The sequence below is a fragment of the Amphiura filiformis genome, chromosome 16 (genome assembly GCF_039555335.1).
Source record: "Amphiura filiformis chromosome 16, Afil_fr2py, whole genome shotgun sequence".
Lineage (NCBI taxonomy): Eukaryota > Metazoa > Echinodermata > Ophiuroidea > Amphilepidida > Amphiuridae > Amphiura > Amphiura filiformis.
This window is the reverse complement of record NC_092643.1, coordinates 3,517,035-3,533,851: the sequence shown is the minus strand read 5'-3', so window position 1 is coordinate 3,533,851 and position 16,817 is coordinate 3,517,035. Positions and strand designations below refer to the sequence as shown.

The 16,817-nt window shown below is 37.6% G+C and overlaps 1 protein-coding gene across 1 annotated transcript in view; it reads right to left on the bottom strand.

Annotated features, from left to right (window-relative positions):
* LOC140135430 (differentially expressed in FDCP 8-like) overlaps nt 1-16,817 on the bottom strand; it is a 52,544-nt gene that overhangs the window by 14,562 nt on the left and 21,165 nt on the right. The window contains exons 2-3 of the mRNA XM_072156926.1: nt 6,298-6,921; nt 2,761-2,897 (exon numbers count right to left, since the gene is read on the bottom strand). Of these exons, the coding sequence (XP_072013027.1) occupies nt 2,761-2,897; nt 6,298-6,921 (761 nt within the window). The remainder of the gene's footprint in view (nt 1-2,760; nt 2,898-6,297; nt 6,922-16,817) is intronic.

Here is a 16,817-nt window from a genome sequence, read left to right as displayed (position 1 = left end):
CTGTAGTGTTCAAACCAGGAAATAGATAAACCAGTCTTGCTTTCAATTTCTATTATAAAACACCAATTATTATATGGTGTAATGCAAGAATAGCCTCCTGTGTCATTGGCCCCTGAACATGTTTAAAGCAAAACCTCCTTGGTAACCTGTTGGCAGTTTTGTTTGAAATATGTTCAGGGGCCACAAGCACATAGGAGGTTTTTCCTGCCCAATGACGATATCTAGTGTTTAATGCAAGAATACCTGTCAGGTGTCAAATGTGTATACAATATAGAATGTAAATATGGTCAAATTGTCTATAGGGCAGCTATTGCAGATAGGCCTTTCTTGCAACAATTATAGGTTAATGAGCGCGTTAGACAAAATAATGACATGACGCTGATGTTGATGCATTTAATGCACGAGCCCCAAAGCAAAGGGGGAGTGCATTAGACGCATCAACATCAGCGCAAGTGCATTATTTTGTCTAATTTCTCGAGCAACAAGTAATACGCGTTCATTAACCTATTTCATACACGATCAGAAAAAAACATGTGATATTATAACAAAATTATCACTAAAAATAATTGGAAAATAGAACCAATTATAAATGCATCAACCCGCCGAAAAATGAATCAAGCCTACGAGACGTGAACACGCACGGAAGCACTGCGCGTAGTACGCGGAGTGCATTTAGACACAATCAATGCATGGTTTGGATTTTTCTAACGTTTGCTCTGATTGGTTCTTGCTATCTAAGGGTGTATGAAAGCTTGATATAACATGCGCATATTTTGGGGGGAGCTTTGGTGGCGCCAGCCCCCCCCCCCAAAATGAAGGGGCGGCGGAAGAAGAAGGGGCGGCAAAAAGAATTAGTAAAGTATAAAGGGCGGAAAAATTTGAAAAAGTATTAAAAAACTGAAAAAATGGTACTATTGCTTTTAGGGCGCTAGGGCCTGTTTTTCTTCTTTTTTTTTGCTCTTCACTTTTTCAAACCGAAAACAAAATTGGGTCAACCTTTTCGGGTTGTTGAGGAAGCTAAAAGGGGCGGCAAAATTTAATTTTCTTCAGCCCCCCCCCCGGGTAGGAGCGGCCATGGTACGCCACTGTATTTATAATATGATTGTACACTGGCTACTGGGTGTCTCATAATAATGATGATAACATATACTGTCACAATGCTACGATAATTGCCTATAAAGTTGCCAATCAGTGAGAATGACTTTGGCAATTATCGGACAGGCTAACGATATATAATTTGTGAACTAAAACTATAGCTTTCTAGGATGGAAAACATGGCCTATGAGAATATTATACTTGATATTATGCAAGGATAAGAGAATGTCTTTAAATAAAACATTACATATCATGGGGCACATGAAGCTGACCTGGTGAATTATTTATTACTTAGTCAAAATGGTACCATGAGAGCATAATATCTGTTTATGGCTTGTCCATAGATACATGTAGATAGATCAGCTTTTCTAATGGTGCCAATGAAACACTAAACGGTTGACAGTGTGCTGATGCAACCATGATTTGTTTTTGCTATCATGCTTTCAGTAATTTTGTGGGAGAATATGGATTTTTTTCAGCAGCAAAAGCTCTTGCATGAAAATTGTTACAAATTGCATGTCATGAATTAGTTTACAAAGTTCATTTTTCAAAACCAAGTAGATTTGTTCACAGTTTCGAATGTCATGGTTGCCATTCTTCTTCAGAGTGCTGATCTATAATCGAAGACTGAATATAAAAGACTAATTTGCATCCGACGTCCTATCAACCAGACCAAAAAATGCTGTACTGCGCAGGTCGGCAACCAATCTTGTCGCGTCTTTGCCCTGCCGTCAGACACAAACTTTTTTTTTAAATTCGGTCTTCAATTTATGTCCCAACACCTTGCCCGACAAATTTCGGCCTGTAGAGGGCGCACTACTCACAGAGATGATGGGATCATAGATGTGACTTAGAAATTTGTCAGGGAAGGTGTTTGGACATACAATGTAGTTCAACACTCTGAAGAAAAATGTCAACTATGATGTTAAAAACTGTCAGGTTAGTGAACAAATCTACTTGGTTTTGAAAAATGAACTTTGTAAAGTGATTTTCTGCAAACCTGATGAATCTATTTACAGACATAAGTTAATGAAGTTCAAATACAAATAAAATGGTAGTCCATCTGACCCCTGGAATCCCACTTATTATACTCTGAATGTATAGCCCTAGATGTTCAAAACTGCTTGATGGTGCATGAATTTCAGTAAAGGAAATATCTTTTATTTTTAATATTTTACTCACACAAGTAAGAGTTGAATACAAGGCCCTGGAGATAAAATCACCCTGCATCAAGAATTGGCGTCACAAAAAAGAACTTATAAATGAAATGTTCACATATTCTATGCAAAATTGCAAAGGCAGTCATTAAACTTGAAACATTTGCAAATTATATTTAAGGTACCATGTAATTTGCATATTTGCATAATATTAAGCCTTCAGATGTTAATTAGCAAAATAGCTAATTGTGCAAATATGCAAATTAGCATTTGGGGGTGAATTACCAGAGGACACATTGGCTATAAAACGAACAAAAAAAAAGAGGAATGTCAGCCTTTTTTGTATAATTTATATACAAATCAATACACAATATTCATTGAGGCTCCTGTTAGATAGTAGATTAAAAATAACAATGTTATTGACTGTCAAACAGGCTGCAGAACTGCTGAAATAGGATAATATCTCACTTTGAATTCATTTTACACACATCTTCAGATCTTGGCTTACCTCAGGTTGTGAGAAGTGATCTTCAGCAATACCAAGATCTTCATTGGTGATTTCAGCAAAGTCTTGGTCTTTAGATGGGAGACTGATATCAGTATCGGTATCACTTGATGTAGAGTGACTGTCTCGTCTTGGTTTGCCTGAAAATTATTACAAAAATATGTATAGTCTGTATATTTTTTTTCTGTTGACAAGGGGCAGTCTTCAGTGAACGGCTCTTTTCAGAGCCACCAAACCTTCAAATTTAGCAGATAGGCGAGATGTGCTTGTTCTCTGTTGACAAGGGGCAGTCTTCAGTGAACAGCTCTTTTCAGAGCCATCAGTAGGCAAGGGGCAGCCTACATGTCTCATTCGTAGGTACTTTGTCCTGAAGAAGTCAGAGCTACTCCTGATCACGAAAGCTTGACAGTTCGACGGCGAACCCGCTAAAAACCCACTAATTGTTGAATTCCTGTCGTAAAAGCCTATCCCACAAAACATATGGTTTGGCAGAAATGACATGAAAAACCAAACTGATTGATGGATTTTATTATAAATTGAGGGATAGGCTTTTACAACGGGAGTTCATAACAATTAGTAACTTTTTAGCAGGTTTGCCGTCGGACAAGTATGGAACTGTCAAGCTTTCATCAGGAGTAGCTTTAACTTCTTCAGGACAAAGTACGTTAGAATGAGCCATGTGGCTGATGGTTCAGAAAAGAGCTGTTCACGGAACACTGCACCTAACAACAAGTAGACCTCGCCTATCTGCTAATGCAAAAGGTTTTTGATAGTTCTGAAAAGAGCCGTTCACTGAAGACCCCCCCCCTCAAGCAGACCTCACCAATCTGCTGATGCAAGGAGATACCTCTTTGTGTGATTAAATGAATACATGTAGGCTGCCTCCGGGCTGTCCCTTGCTTATGAGGTCAGTGATCACACATAAGTACTGATGTCAGATGATCATTTGACATGTAGGTGTGTGTTTGTTTTTGCCAGCAATAAGGGACTTTTTTTATTTGTTTCCCATCAACCAGGGACTTTTGAAAAGCGAGGACATCACCGATTGATTCCAAATACCCCCTCTATCTGAAAATGCCAAAAATAAAATAAAATTAATCTCAAAAATCAGACATTTAAGCTAATCCCCAGTTAGTCTAAAAAAGCTTGTAAACTGTGTTGTGTCACAGTGTGTCCTCAGTTGTCATACAAAACGAACAGGTGTGTGGGGTGTGTGTGGAAGAGTGCATGTTATTTTGTTATGGACATATTCCAGATGTATATTTTTTGCAAAGCATGAAAAATAACAACTTTAAACTATAAGAAATCTCAATCTACTAATCTACTTTATCATGATTATCACATGCATTGCAAATGTAACTCAGTTTTATCAGTGAATTACTTTAAGGTTATTTATACATGTACATATGTATGTAGATATAACACCTTATCTTCATCCACCTCTTAAAATGGGACTGATAAAGCAAATTGTACCATGTGCATAGCAATATGCATATTGTATGTATGTACCGTAACCACTCGGGTATAAGCCCACCCCCCTAAATGGCAGATTTTACTTCAACAAGGCGGTTCTCGAACCACGAGTCTCGCCTGCTTTCGTGACCGCCTGCTTTTGCGATTACTTTTGGTAGAGGTAAATGAATTTGGCGGTTATCGGCTGGGCACGATTATCTGGCTGATGGTGACTGTACCCACAAAGTTTCATGCCCATGCAACAGTTTTTACTAATTTGACTTCAGATTACCCCTGGACTCGAAATGACCTTCCCAAAATTTGGCTTTAAATGTTGACTGTACCCACCAAGTGTCATGCCCATACGACAGTTTTTACTCATTTGACCTCAGATGACCCCTGGTGACCCAGAAATGACCTTCCAAAAATTTGGCTTTAAATGTTGACTGTACCCACCAAGTTTCATGCCCATATGACAGGTTTTACTAATTTGACCTCAGATGACCCCCGGTGACCTCGAAATGACCTTCCAAAAATTTGGCTTTAAATGTTTACTGTACCCACCAAGTTTCATGCCCATCCGACAGTTTTTACTAATTTGACCTCAGATGACCCCTAGTGACCTCAAAATGACCTTCCAAAAATTTGGCTTTAAATGTTGACTGCACCCACCAAATTTCATGCCCATATGACAGTTTTTTACTAATTTGACCTCGGATGATGTGCATGAAACTTGGTGGGTACAGTCAACATTTAAAGCCAAATTTTTGGAAGGTCATTTGACCTCAGATGACCCCTGGTGACCTCAAAATGACCTTCCAAAAATTTGGCTTTAAATGTTGACTGTACCCACCAAGTTTCATGCCAATACGACAGTGTTTACTAATTTGACCTCAGATGACCCCTGGTGACCTTGAAATGACCTTCCACAAATTTGGCTTTAAATGTTGACTGCACCCATCAAGTTTCATGCCCATACGACAGTTTTTACTAATTTGACCTCAGATGAACCCTAGATGACCTCAGTGACCTTGACCCACTAACCAATAGAAACCGGTTCTGTCTCGGGTCAAGATGCACCCACCAACCAAGTTTGAGGAACGTGCGACCCCTAGTCTCCGAGAAAATAGGCGGAAGGCAAACTTTAACCAAAACTTTAACCAAATTTGTCACATACACACCCCCACACACCCCCACATACATACACACATACGGAAAAGTGATTATATAGTCTCCTGCCTTATCAGGCGAGACAAAAATGGGGGTGGGCTTATAACCGGGGAAGGGCTAGTGCTTGAATTTAAAAATAAGAACAATCATCCCCCATTTGTATATGCCCAATGTACCAGTAATTTCTATCATCTATGTCAATTTCTTAAAATAATAAGTGTGGAATGTTAATTATCAACTGATATTTTTTTTTATTTGTTCTTAAATATGAGAGCAAAGCATTGATTTGATTTAAGAACTTGGCCAAAATTTAGTACTGGGCTTATATCCTGCAAATAATTTGAGTGATATTATCACACTGTATAAATGATTACGGTATCAGTAACTTTAGCATTTCTGAATGAAGCACACACAATATTTAAGGATGCATAGTGCAAGCTAAATACATTTTATAAGAAAGAATCCTTGTATTAATTTGTATAAAATTTCATTCTACTTTCATTGAGCTTTGTGTAACAGGCCTTTACATGTATTTTTAAACAGATTATTGTGTCATGAAAATTTCAAGTCACTATTATCCTAAACATTTCCAATCACAATGATATCACCCTCAAAGTTATGAAACTAAAACCGATGGAAGGTACAAATTCAAAAGTTGCAACTTTCATAATATTTACTGTTGCAAGCCCCTTTGTCTGCCACACTCACCATCATTAAATTTAAAGTTATTGTTACTTGAATGAATGACATACACTGCGATAGAAGATAGTCCTACCTGGCTCAAGTTTTTTGGCATCCATAGCTGCTTCATGGAAGTTATATCTTGGTGTATTTGATATGGTGGGTGATTCAAAGTGTTCTACGTGCACAGAACCTTATTGAATAGATCACACCTTGTGTTAATATGAGATTACCTACCTGGCTCAAGTTTTTTAGCATCCATAGCTGCTTCATGGAAGTTATATCTTGGTGTATTCGAAATGGTGGGTGATACAAAGTGTTCTTCTTCTATGAACGGAACTTTATTGAATGGATTAAACCTATCCGATTTCAGCATCATTTCATCTCTTTCATCCTCAGTCATCCCATCATCTGACGGTAGCTTGCAATTTGTGTCACCACCAACTCCATTGGTATTAGTTATTGCTTCTCCATCTTCATGTGTGGACTCTTTGCTATCATCCGGTAGATTGTCTTCCAATGTGAGTCTATCAATTGGTAATGTGCTAGGCCTACATGTATCATCTCTCTGAGCTGTCCCACCTGCTGCAACAAATGCTGCATTGTCACTGTTGAATCCAGAGTCACTCCTCCAGCTCTCCTCTGTCCAGTGCCTGCCTCCCCGGTCCTCTTCTGGTAACCATCCGGGGGATGTCTGACCATTTGCTGCTGGACTTTGTGCTGTTCTATCTTCATCTTCATCATCGGAGGAAGAAGTGCTTGCTGGGGACATGTTACCGGTGTTAAATTTGATCACAGCTGCTGATGTTTCAATTGTTTTCACACTGAATTCATTAGAAGCACCATTGTTCTCTGCCATACCTGTTGTAGTAGAAAATGAAACAATTTTTTAATGAAAATGGCTATTATTAGCAAGATTTAATAGAGCAACTTAATTTTCAGGCACCATCTCTCTATCTGATTCTCTCAAGATGCTTGGGAGCCATTTTGTTGTGCCTCCCAAATGGAATGTGTATACGAATGAATGTAGTTTCAATGACACAAATGGCCTTATAACAGGTTGGGGGTTAGGGTTTTATACAGTCAATTTAGGTAACCACAATACCAATGCATGTCTTCAAACACTTATCACAGGTCTGTCATCACCATATTTCCAAGCAGTCGAGATCTTTACTTGATAATTCCAGATTTTTACCTGGCTCTTTAAGAAAAACTGTTAAAAACTACACGCTGGCTAAAGGAAGCAATCTGGATTAAGGAGTAGAGGAAAAGACACTATGAATCAACACCAATAAATGTCAAAAACTCACAATTACTTGCAAGACCAAACCTCACACTTTCACATACAAAGTCGACAACCATCATATTGAATCCACCGCAAACCACAAATACTTGGGAGTAAACATCAACAGTAACTTAGAGTGGAAACAACATATGGTCGCATGTCACAAATAGGTCACCCAAAAATGGAGGAGCCGTAACATGAAAATGCTTTCTTCACACTTCAAGTTTGGTTTATTCTAATAAGTATACAATGTAGTACCTATTGTGGAAAGTTTGGTGTCATTTTGTAGATAATTATGTTCTTTATCAAATACAAAAAAACCCAAGTCAATTGGACAACTACTTTGAGATTTATACTTCAATATGTAAGATTTGTCAATGGGGAGCGGGGTGGGGAGCTGGGGGCGGGGAGCCCCATAGAGTTATACACAAAATTGTGAAAATATGGCAAACTTCAAACCTTTGTATCTTAAAAAGTACAACTAGCATGGACCACAAATTGCACATATATCATGGATTGTAGATCTACCTCATAGTAGATCAACTTTAACAAAAGATGTAACTAATTAATTGCCTAATTAATGCTAATTAAGACAGTTTTTCCTATATGTTACTGTACAAAGTGTACACGTAATGCTCTGACATTTCTAAATGGCCTATCTTTGGCCCGAATCATCCTGCTTATTCAAAAGTACACATATTTTAAAGGAAATTTGATGAGGAATTCAATTATGCTATTAGTTTTAGTGCCAGAAATGGAGGAAAAAAGTTTTGATTGATAAATGTTATAAAAATTGTAAAATTATTTTACAATTTTTGACCACCCTGTATGTTTAACACAAGGGATACCAAACTCTTTCTTCCTAATTTGTTTGATGGGCCCATGAAATGTCTTTCTGAATCCATATTTATTTTGAGCTACATAGCTTTCAGAAAAGAAAAATATGGGGTTCACTGTGACAAGAAAGATACTAATTTTGTTGATGTTCCACCCTGTATATTTCTTACCCACCCTGTATTATGATGTTATATTTTGTTGATTTGGCATCCTTGTAATATAAGCTTTCCAGAAATATATACTTATAATGGTCTAAAATGTATTTATTAAAAGTTGTGTTGAAGTGAATCACAATTGGTGATATTTTCCTCATTTTACATTATGTTACACTAAAAGATGACCGATTCATGACATGCGACCATTTATATACAAAACATCACCTCCAGTGCTCGGAGTACTCTAGCCATCCTTAGAAGAAATATTTCCTCCTGCCCGCCTGATGTAAAATCACGGCCTACCAAGCCTTAGTTTGACCAAAGCTCAAATACTCTTCATACAGCTGCTTGGAACCCCTACCAACAAGATCAGGTGAACAGGATTGAAGCTATCCAGAGGCAAGCGGTGAGATTCGTCAGTAACAACTATGAAAGAACAGCCAGCGTCACTGATGCTAAAATCCTGGAGTGGGAATCCCCCCCCACACGGAGGCTGCTCAACCAGTACTCGATGTTTTACAAGATCCATTTTAGCCTGGTGAACATACCATTCCCATCTCGTGTCATACCAGCCACCCGACTAGGAAGAGCAAACAACATCTTGAGCTATCATAACATACAATCTTACTGAACACCTACATTTTTGTACAAGTATTCGTTTTTTGTTCGAACCAATACCCATCTGGAACCGTCTACCAACCACAGTGGTTCAAGCATCTTCTATCAGAGCAGTTTCAGTGCTGAGGGAGATGCAACCCACCTCCACCCACCAGAAGCTGTAGGCCGCCATGGGTTTTTTTTACTTGCACCAATGTAATTTTTGAGCACCAGAGGCACTTCTGCACAGCACATTCTCCAAGGACAAGCGACAGCTTCAGCTCAGCTTAATTATGGAGTATTTATCTCAAGACTCAAGACAAGGGGACCTACATGTACCGACTGGACAAAATTTATGACCAGGTCATAAATACTCGGCAACAAGAAAGTTTGGTGACGTCATCAAAACCAGACAGAAGTGTTACCAATGCTAAAAACATCTAGAAACACCAGTACCAGAGTGAACAAGATTCCTGATAGGAATTGAAATATTTCTCTGAGTGAGTAGTATCATTTTAATTGGTTCCGAAAAAGAACCTTTATCAATCAAAAGTATTTTAAGGGGGTACTACACCCCTGGCCATTTTGTGCCTATTTTTGCATTTTTCTCAAAAATTATAGCGCATTGGTGACAAGTAAGATATGTATATTATTATTTTTAGTATCTATGATATTATAGGGGCAAGGACTACAACTACTGCATTGAAAATTCAGCAACTTCAAGGCAAGTACCCCGGTAGTTATTGATTTATTGATCAAATATTGGTTTTCCCTCATTTTTGACTGTAACTCCACAACTGTTGTCTGTGTTGAAATAAAATTTTCAGTGCAGTAGCTGTAGTCCTTGCCCCTATAATATACATCTTACTTGTCACAAATGCACTATAATTTTTTGAGAAAAATGCAAAAATAGGCACAAAATTGGGCAGGGGTGTAGTACCCCCTTAAGTCTGCCAGACATGTACACAGCGGTTTTCCACTTTTCAAGCCCAGTACTGGGCCAGTGTTGGGCAAGATCTAGCGGCACGGATTGAGCTATAAAAAAAGCCCCAATACTAGGCCGGCAAAAGTAACACTTTTATTGGGCCAATTCTAGCGTGCTCGCAATTGCCCAGTTCAAGCCACAAGTACTGGCCCAGTTCTAGTAGTACCACGGGCTGTCCCTAAAGTTGCCCGAAATTAAAATTATTTTCATGGGACTCCGTGAGTGGGTTTGGTTGGTTATCATGTTTATTGGATTTATTCTCGGAACCAGTACAATTTTATTTGAATTTACCCAAAAAGCTAACATTAGCAGTTTGAAGAAGCAGTATTATAGACGTGTGAACTGGTTTGTGAGTTTGGCACAGCTTTAACTACTGAGTGAAGTTCAAGTCAACACCGTGGTGTTTTATACGGTAAGTAAATCATGACATGAAATGAGTATGATAAAGCCTCAGTACAGGCTGAGTCAAAAAGAAGTAAACTCATGTTTGAGGGGCTGTAACTAGAGATCTGTAATGAATCTGAGAAAAATGAAAATATCATTGGACAGAGCAAACTCCATACGTGTAAATAAAAAAAGAAATTGTTGCAATTGCTCACGGCAAACTCAGGTTATACTCATTTGAATACAACCACCCATTTTCGTAGCTGCACACTGTTTCACTTCCCTATACCTATCATATTGATTGGTAAGGCGCGATATTCAAATGCAAATAAAGTTGCGTGGCAGGTGTGGTTTCGATCAATAATTCCCTCATGTTAAAGGTTTTTGTCAATATGAATTTTACCTCATTGTACTACATTATAATGAAAACGGGCCAAATGACAACATGGCACCACAATTTACCGCATGGGAGCGGGCGTTTCTGTCGACGAACTATCATGAAACTAAGAGTCCCACTGAAGTTCAGTGTCTTTTCGTCTCCAATTTCCCACAGCTAATCGGATTCCATGTAAGGGAACATTATATAAGAATGTAAGAATGTGAACAAGCTCAATGTGCATGGGACACTACGAAACAGACAGCCGGAAGCTTCAGTCAGACCACGAACTGCTAGATCACAAGTGAACATTGCTGGAGTTAGACTTGCGTTACAGCAAGACCCAAAGATCAGCTCAAGACGCAATCCTTTACCCAACATTCCCCAATCAAGCTTCTGCCGGATCGTCCGTAAAGACTTGAATTGGTATCCCTACCATTTACAGTACCATCATGGAGTTACATCATGTTTGTTGAATATTAATTAAAAGCAAAAGTTGTCATTTCAACAATAAATCCTGTTAGCACTTTGCTAATTCGTCGAAATTGAAATGGATGAAAATCAATCAGCCGTGTGCAGCTACAAAAATGGGTGGTTGTATTCAAATAAGTATAACTTTAGTTTGCTGTGAGCAATTGCAACAATTATTTTTTTTATTTAGACGAGTAGAGTTTGCTCTTTTCAATGATATTTTCATTTATAGCAGATTCTTTACAGATCTCTAGTTACGGCCCCTCAAACATGAGTTTACTTCTTTTTGACTCAGCCTGTATGCATGTCATTGTATGCATGTATCAATACTATCATTGTATCTATGTATGCATGGCATGCATAGTCACTGGACATAGTATAGCATGGCTAAGCCTAGCGCTTTTGATTGTTTTATTTTTGTTTCAATTTCTCTGACCAGTTGGGTATGTCTAAAGCCAAGAATTTTCCGCGTTGCGGAAATTCCGCAAAAATCGCGGAATTCGGAGGTAAAGCGGAAAACGCATTTCTGAGAAAAAAAATTAAAAAATAAGCAAAAAATTACATAGAAAAAAAGAAAAAATACAATTGAAAAGAAATAAATAAAATACTAAATGAAATGGGTCTTCAAAATTCATCAAAATGAATTCTTAGTCAGTGGGAGTGGTCTATTAGTAGACACATAATCTGATTGGACAATCGCATGATTTTGGGTGTCGTCTATCAGACGGTAGACGACCCCACGTCATCATGAGTGTTGATAACGCGTAACACGCTCATAGAGGTGCTTGGCGTATGTATCGCGTTGTATGCGTGAGCGCAGTGAGGAATACTTCGCACGCGCTAGCAGAACGCGCAACAAAAGATGTGAAGTTGTAAACAAGTTTCGTTCATTTTTGAAAAGGGGGAGTTTTTATGACGGTAACTTAATTTTTCCTTTAAAAAATATTTTACAGTTATTAAAATAATATTTAGCTGACTAAGAATGAGAATAAGCGATAGGAATTTTTATTTTGCCTATCCTCTACCTATGATAGAGCGACAGGCAGGTCCAATATTTTTATCGTAGTGGATACCGGCTGCGCGGCATCCACTACTCAAAATATTGGACCTGCCTGTAAATCTATCACTGGTAGAGGATAGGCAAAATAAAAATTCTATCGTTATTCTCTAAGTAAAATCCGTCATAGATTTACCGTACAACGCCATTTAAAGACCCAACCCGCAATTTAAAGGTGATTATTTTATTATGTCAGAAATGTGCTAAAATTACAACGCGGAGAAAAGCGGAATTTAGCATTTGTAAAGCAGAAAATTCTTGGCTTTAGGTATGTCACCGTATAAATATCATGATTCATGATCATTAAAAGAGGATTTCGTGACCCTAGCATCCTCTTTTTATGACATTTTTCAGTACATATCCACGAAAAAAGCCTATTCCCAAAAATTCAGTTGATTCCGATTTTGTGTTTGCGAGTTATGCATGATTATGTGTATTACACTGCTCCATAGATAGACAATGCGTTGTAATTTCGTTCTGGTGCACCAGAAGCGAAATTCAAATTTCACGATATCTTTGCAAAAGCGAATTAATCTGCAAGAAATATTTTGTACATAAACATTATGTAGCCAGAGGTTTCCAGTGATATAAAAATCTCAACTTTTTTGAGAAAAGTGGGGGATGAAGCTGTGGATCACGAAATGCCCCTTTAAGCTTGCCTTAATCATTGTCAGGTAGGCCAAAAGTATTATTCAGATTTCGTTTTACAAATTAAGCGTACTGCTAGCTGTTATCTTATTTTGCACATGGTCCAATGCACACGCTTGACGTCGCCGCGCACGTATGTGCGATGGTTAATTTGTAAAAGGAAATCTGAATATTACTTTAAATAGTGATCATCAGTGACAGTGGCGTGCGCAAAGAAGGGGGTTGGGGGCCATGCCCCCCACTTTTGTTGGTCATCGGGGAAAAATGTTAAAAACATTGAAATTTGCTGCTAATCAGACTCCATTAGGAGAACTTAACAACCTCCCCCCCACTTTCAATGTGCTGGCCACGCCACTGGTCATCATAGGTAGATGGGAGAAATTTTGTCCCCGGGAATTTTCTTTGCACAAACCATGACTGGGCCCAGTGTTTACTCTCTCTGGAAATTGGGTGCGCCAAATGAAACATTTTCTTCCCAAATTGGCCCAATTTTGGCCCAGTAATTCCCCAAATTCACTAATTGTAATACAGCATTACAAATTTTTGTGAGACAAAAATAATTTTCACTGGGCCAAAATTGAGACATATGGCCTCTGAGTAAACACTGAGTCTGGGCCGCTATTTAAAATGCTATACTGGCAAAAAAGTGCCAAAGAACTACATGTAGTGTAGGCCTACCATTCTACTATCTTTGTTCAGCTCATTTGACTCGTAACATTTTGATAGAGACTCAAAACATTAATTTTATACGACCTTACAAGCCTTGGGCCATTTGATTCGAGCACTTCAGGCTACAAAAAGTTGGGGGTCAGCAACAATAGCTGGGCAAAAAATATTTCTGTCAGTACATTCACAGGTTTGGGGTGCCAATTTGTATCCTTTCCCCTGCGCACCACAAACCCGGATTAGCACACAGGCACTTAACAATGAGTGAAGCTTATCACAGGTAGGCAGGCTCACATCACACACTATAGGTGGCGCTATTCGTCCATAGGGAAGTGGAATGTGCAAAAAAAAAAAAAAATGGCTTAACTGTGGGGCTCAATGGAAAAAATCACTAAAAATTAATTTTGACAACCAAAACCTAAATGACTTTGACTTACTTTGGTACTGGCATAATACTGGATTCATAAACTATCACATCTGCAATATGGTCATTTTCACGGTAAAGGGTGTAACTTTGGATTTTTAACATTTTGATCCGTAGTATTCTAATAAAGCCACAGAATTCCATGATTTTTGGCCACATAAGTCATATAGTTAGCAGCTACCTTGGGTAGCATAATCATCTTCGGGAGTTAAGTACGGTACTGCGTTCAGTTTTAGCAGGCTTAAATGTAGGCCTACCTAATATTGCCATTTTGAAAAACTATAAAAAAAGTAACATTTTTGTAAAACCCTGTGTTTTCTTCAGTTAGTTCATGGATAATGTTTCTTATCCTGAAAGTACGGTCATATGTTCAGTAAACACTGCCACATTAGATTTAATTGTGAACAGCCCTGTATTTTTGAGAACCGGACTTGATATTTGTCGTTTCGGAGGCTTCATTTTCCGTTAACAATTGTTAACAAACTTTGTGGGTATAGCTTTATTCTTGGTTATTTCTTCACTTCTTCTTGATTCATAACAGTTGATATCTTAACTTGAAACGGGTAACAAAAATTAGTCGATTTGCAAGCTTTTAAAAATTTTATAAAATCTTTACTTCAAAGAGCCGATTTTCCGTTAACTTTTTTGAAGCCTCCGAAACAAACTGTTCAGCAAGCTTGGGCAAATATAAATAAAAGAGCGCATCCAATCTATTTATCAAAATGTAGCAAAGTAGTTCCTCAAGTCACTTGTTTTTAAATCGTGTAGATATATATCACCGTTTGAAAATGGGAACCAATACAAACTTTCCGTTAACAATTGAAGCCTCCGAAACAAATGAAGCCTCTGAAACAACAATAAGGTTAATTATCATCTATGCATATCTAAATTGGTGTGTTCCATATTGATATTTGCATTGTAATTGTTACATGATATGTGCAGAATGTCATAAATTAAAAACAATTTTGATATTATGGTTTTCATGTTTGAAAAATATGCTGATACCCAAGAAAGCTCATTTCGGAGGCTTCACATGCAAGTTAACACCATACTTAACAAATGGGTGAAAAAATTACCATGTGATAAATCTACAATATCTGCTGCATAGAATCATTGATTCAATACACACAATAAAATAACAGCTTAAGGTGATCCCAACAGTGTTGTTTTCAAAAAAACTACTTCTGCAATGTTTAACCATTGTTAACATGAAGCCTCCGAAACAAAAAAAATGACTTGCTGTGATAATTTAATTTTTGTCACAACTGATATTCAATACTTAGAAGCAAAGCATGAAAATTGGTAATTGTGATATTTTTTACCTATTTTTTCATGTCAACTTGTAGTAGTTAGCCAAATATTTTACTTTTATGATCACCTGTGTTGTTAACTGAAGCCTCCGAAACACAAATCGCTTGAATTGCCAATTCTAAAAAATAACTCCAATTTCTGTGTAACTTGGCTGGGAGGTTCCTTTCATCAAGTAGTATTTGTACATGAAGTTAGACATTCAACTTATTTTAGGAACCCAATTAAAACTTAAAAAATATGTTTAAGGTTGGGAAATATCCATTGCAAATGACCCTTGATGTTAAAAAATTTTCAAAACTGCAATTACAAACATAGCAAAACATGGTATAAAATTTAACTTATATCTGTTGACTTACTTTGGAATGGGATTTCACATGTATTCCAGTTTTCATGTCATAATTTTCTGAGCTTATGTAAAATACATTTTTACTTAGATTTTAACCAAAACATTATGGAAATGTCAAATTTTTTATCAGAAATCAAAAGGTTTAAGCCTTGAAACATTATTTTACTGGAATTTAAGTTGCTTCTATGCATGATTTCAGTAAACAGAAACATATTTAAGTGGTTTGAAATTTTGACCCTAAAAATCAAAAGTTACACCCTTTACTGTGAAAATGACCATATATGATCCACCAACTCGACACTCGTTAAAGCGCAAAAGCAATATGTGTGTAAATCAAGATCATCCAAAACAGCTTTCTTACAGTAAAGAATAGGAGGTCATCTGGGGTCACATACAGTAGTGTACATTGTACATGTGCCTACTGTCACAATTTCACACACAAAATTTTGGGCAATTTGATGACAGTATTTTTTGTCTGTAACTTCAAATTAGTATATATGCACTAGAAACATCATTGAGCCCTTATTGTTTTGGTAATTTGATTCTCTTTCAAATGAAAGAACTTTCAGCTAAAAATATTAAACTTCAAAATTTTATGAGCATCCCTATCACAGGCATGAGACTGCACTTTCCTAAAAAAACTAAAAATGCAAGTGAAATTGGGCAAAAAGTACCCAAAAGCTACGCCACTGCACTATAATCATGTCAAAAAGTAAATTTTAACCTAGGGAGTGTTCAGAAATACTCTGGTGGGGGGCTGGAAAATATGTATACTATGATCAGCACTTAATAGGCGGGAATTATTCGGTTTTTGTTACTGCGTGAGTCAATAAAGTTCCAACTTACGCACGCGTAAATTCACAAAAGCACGCGTCTTAACGCAAAGCGCAGTTCGTGTAACTGCTGCGTCCAGCTGTGTACGCCGTTCTATATCAAATTATCAATCCACGATGTTATGAGTCCCCGCCTATTAAGAGCTGATCAGAGTATAGGGGGTCATAAAATTTTAGGAGTTCTGAATAGGGGGGTTAAAAAGTTTTGGGTGTATATGAACAGGTGGGGTTAAAAATTTTTGAGTGTACGTAGGAGGGGTAAAAACTTGGCAGCTCTTGGTGCGTGTGCATAAATGTTCCAGTATTGAACCACAACAAAAGTGCAAAAAATTGCCTGGCCTCCAGACTTGTACCCGAGTCCAGCTCATCTGAGTCCAAGCTG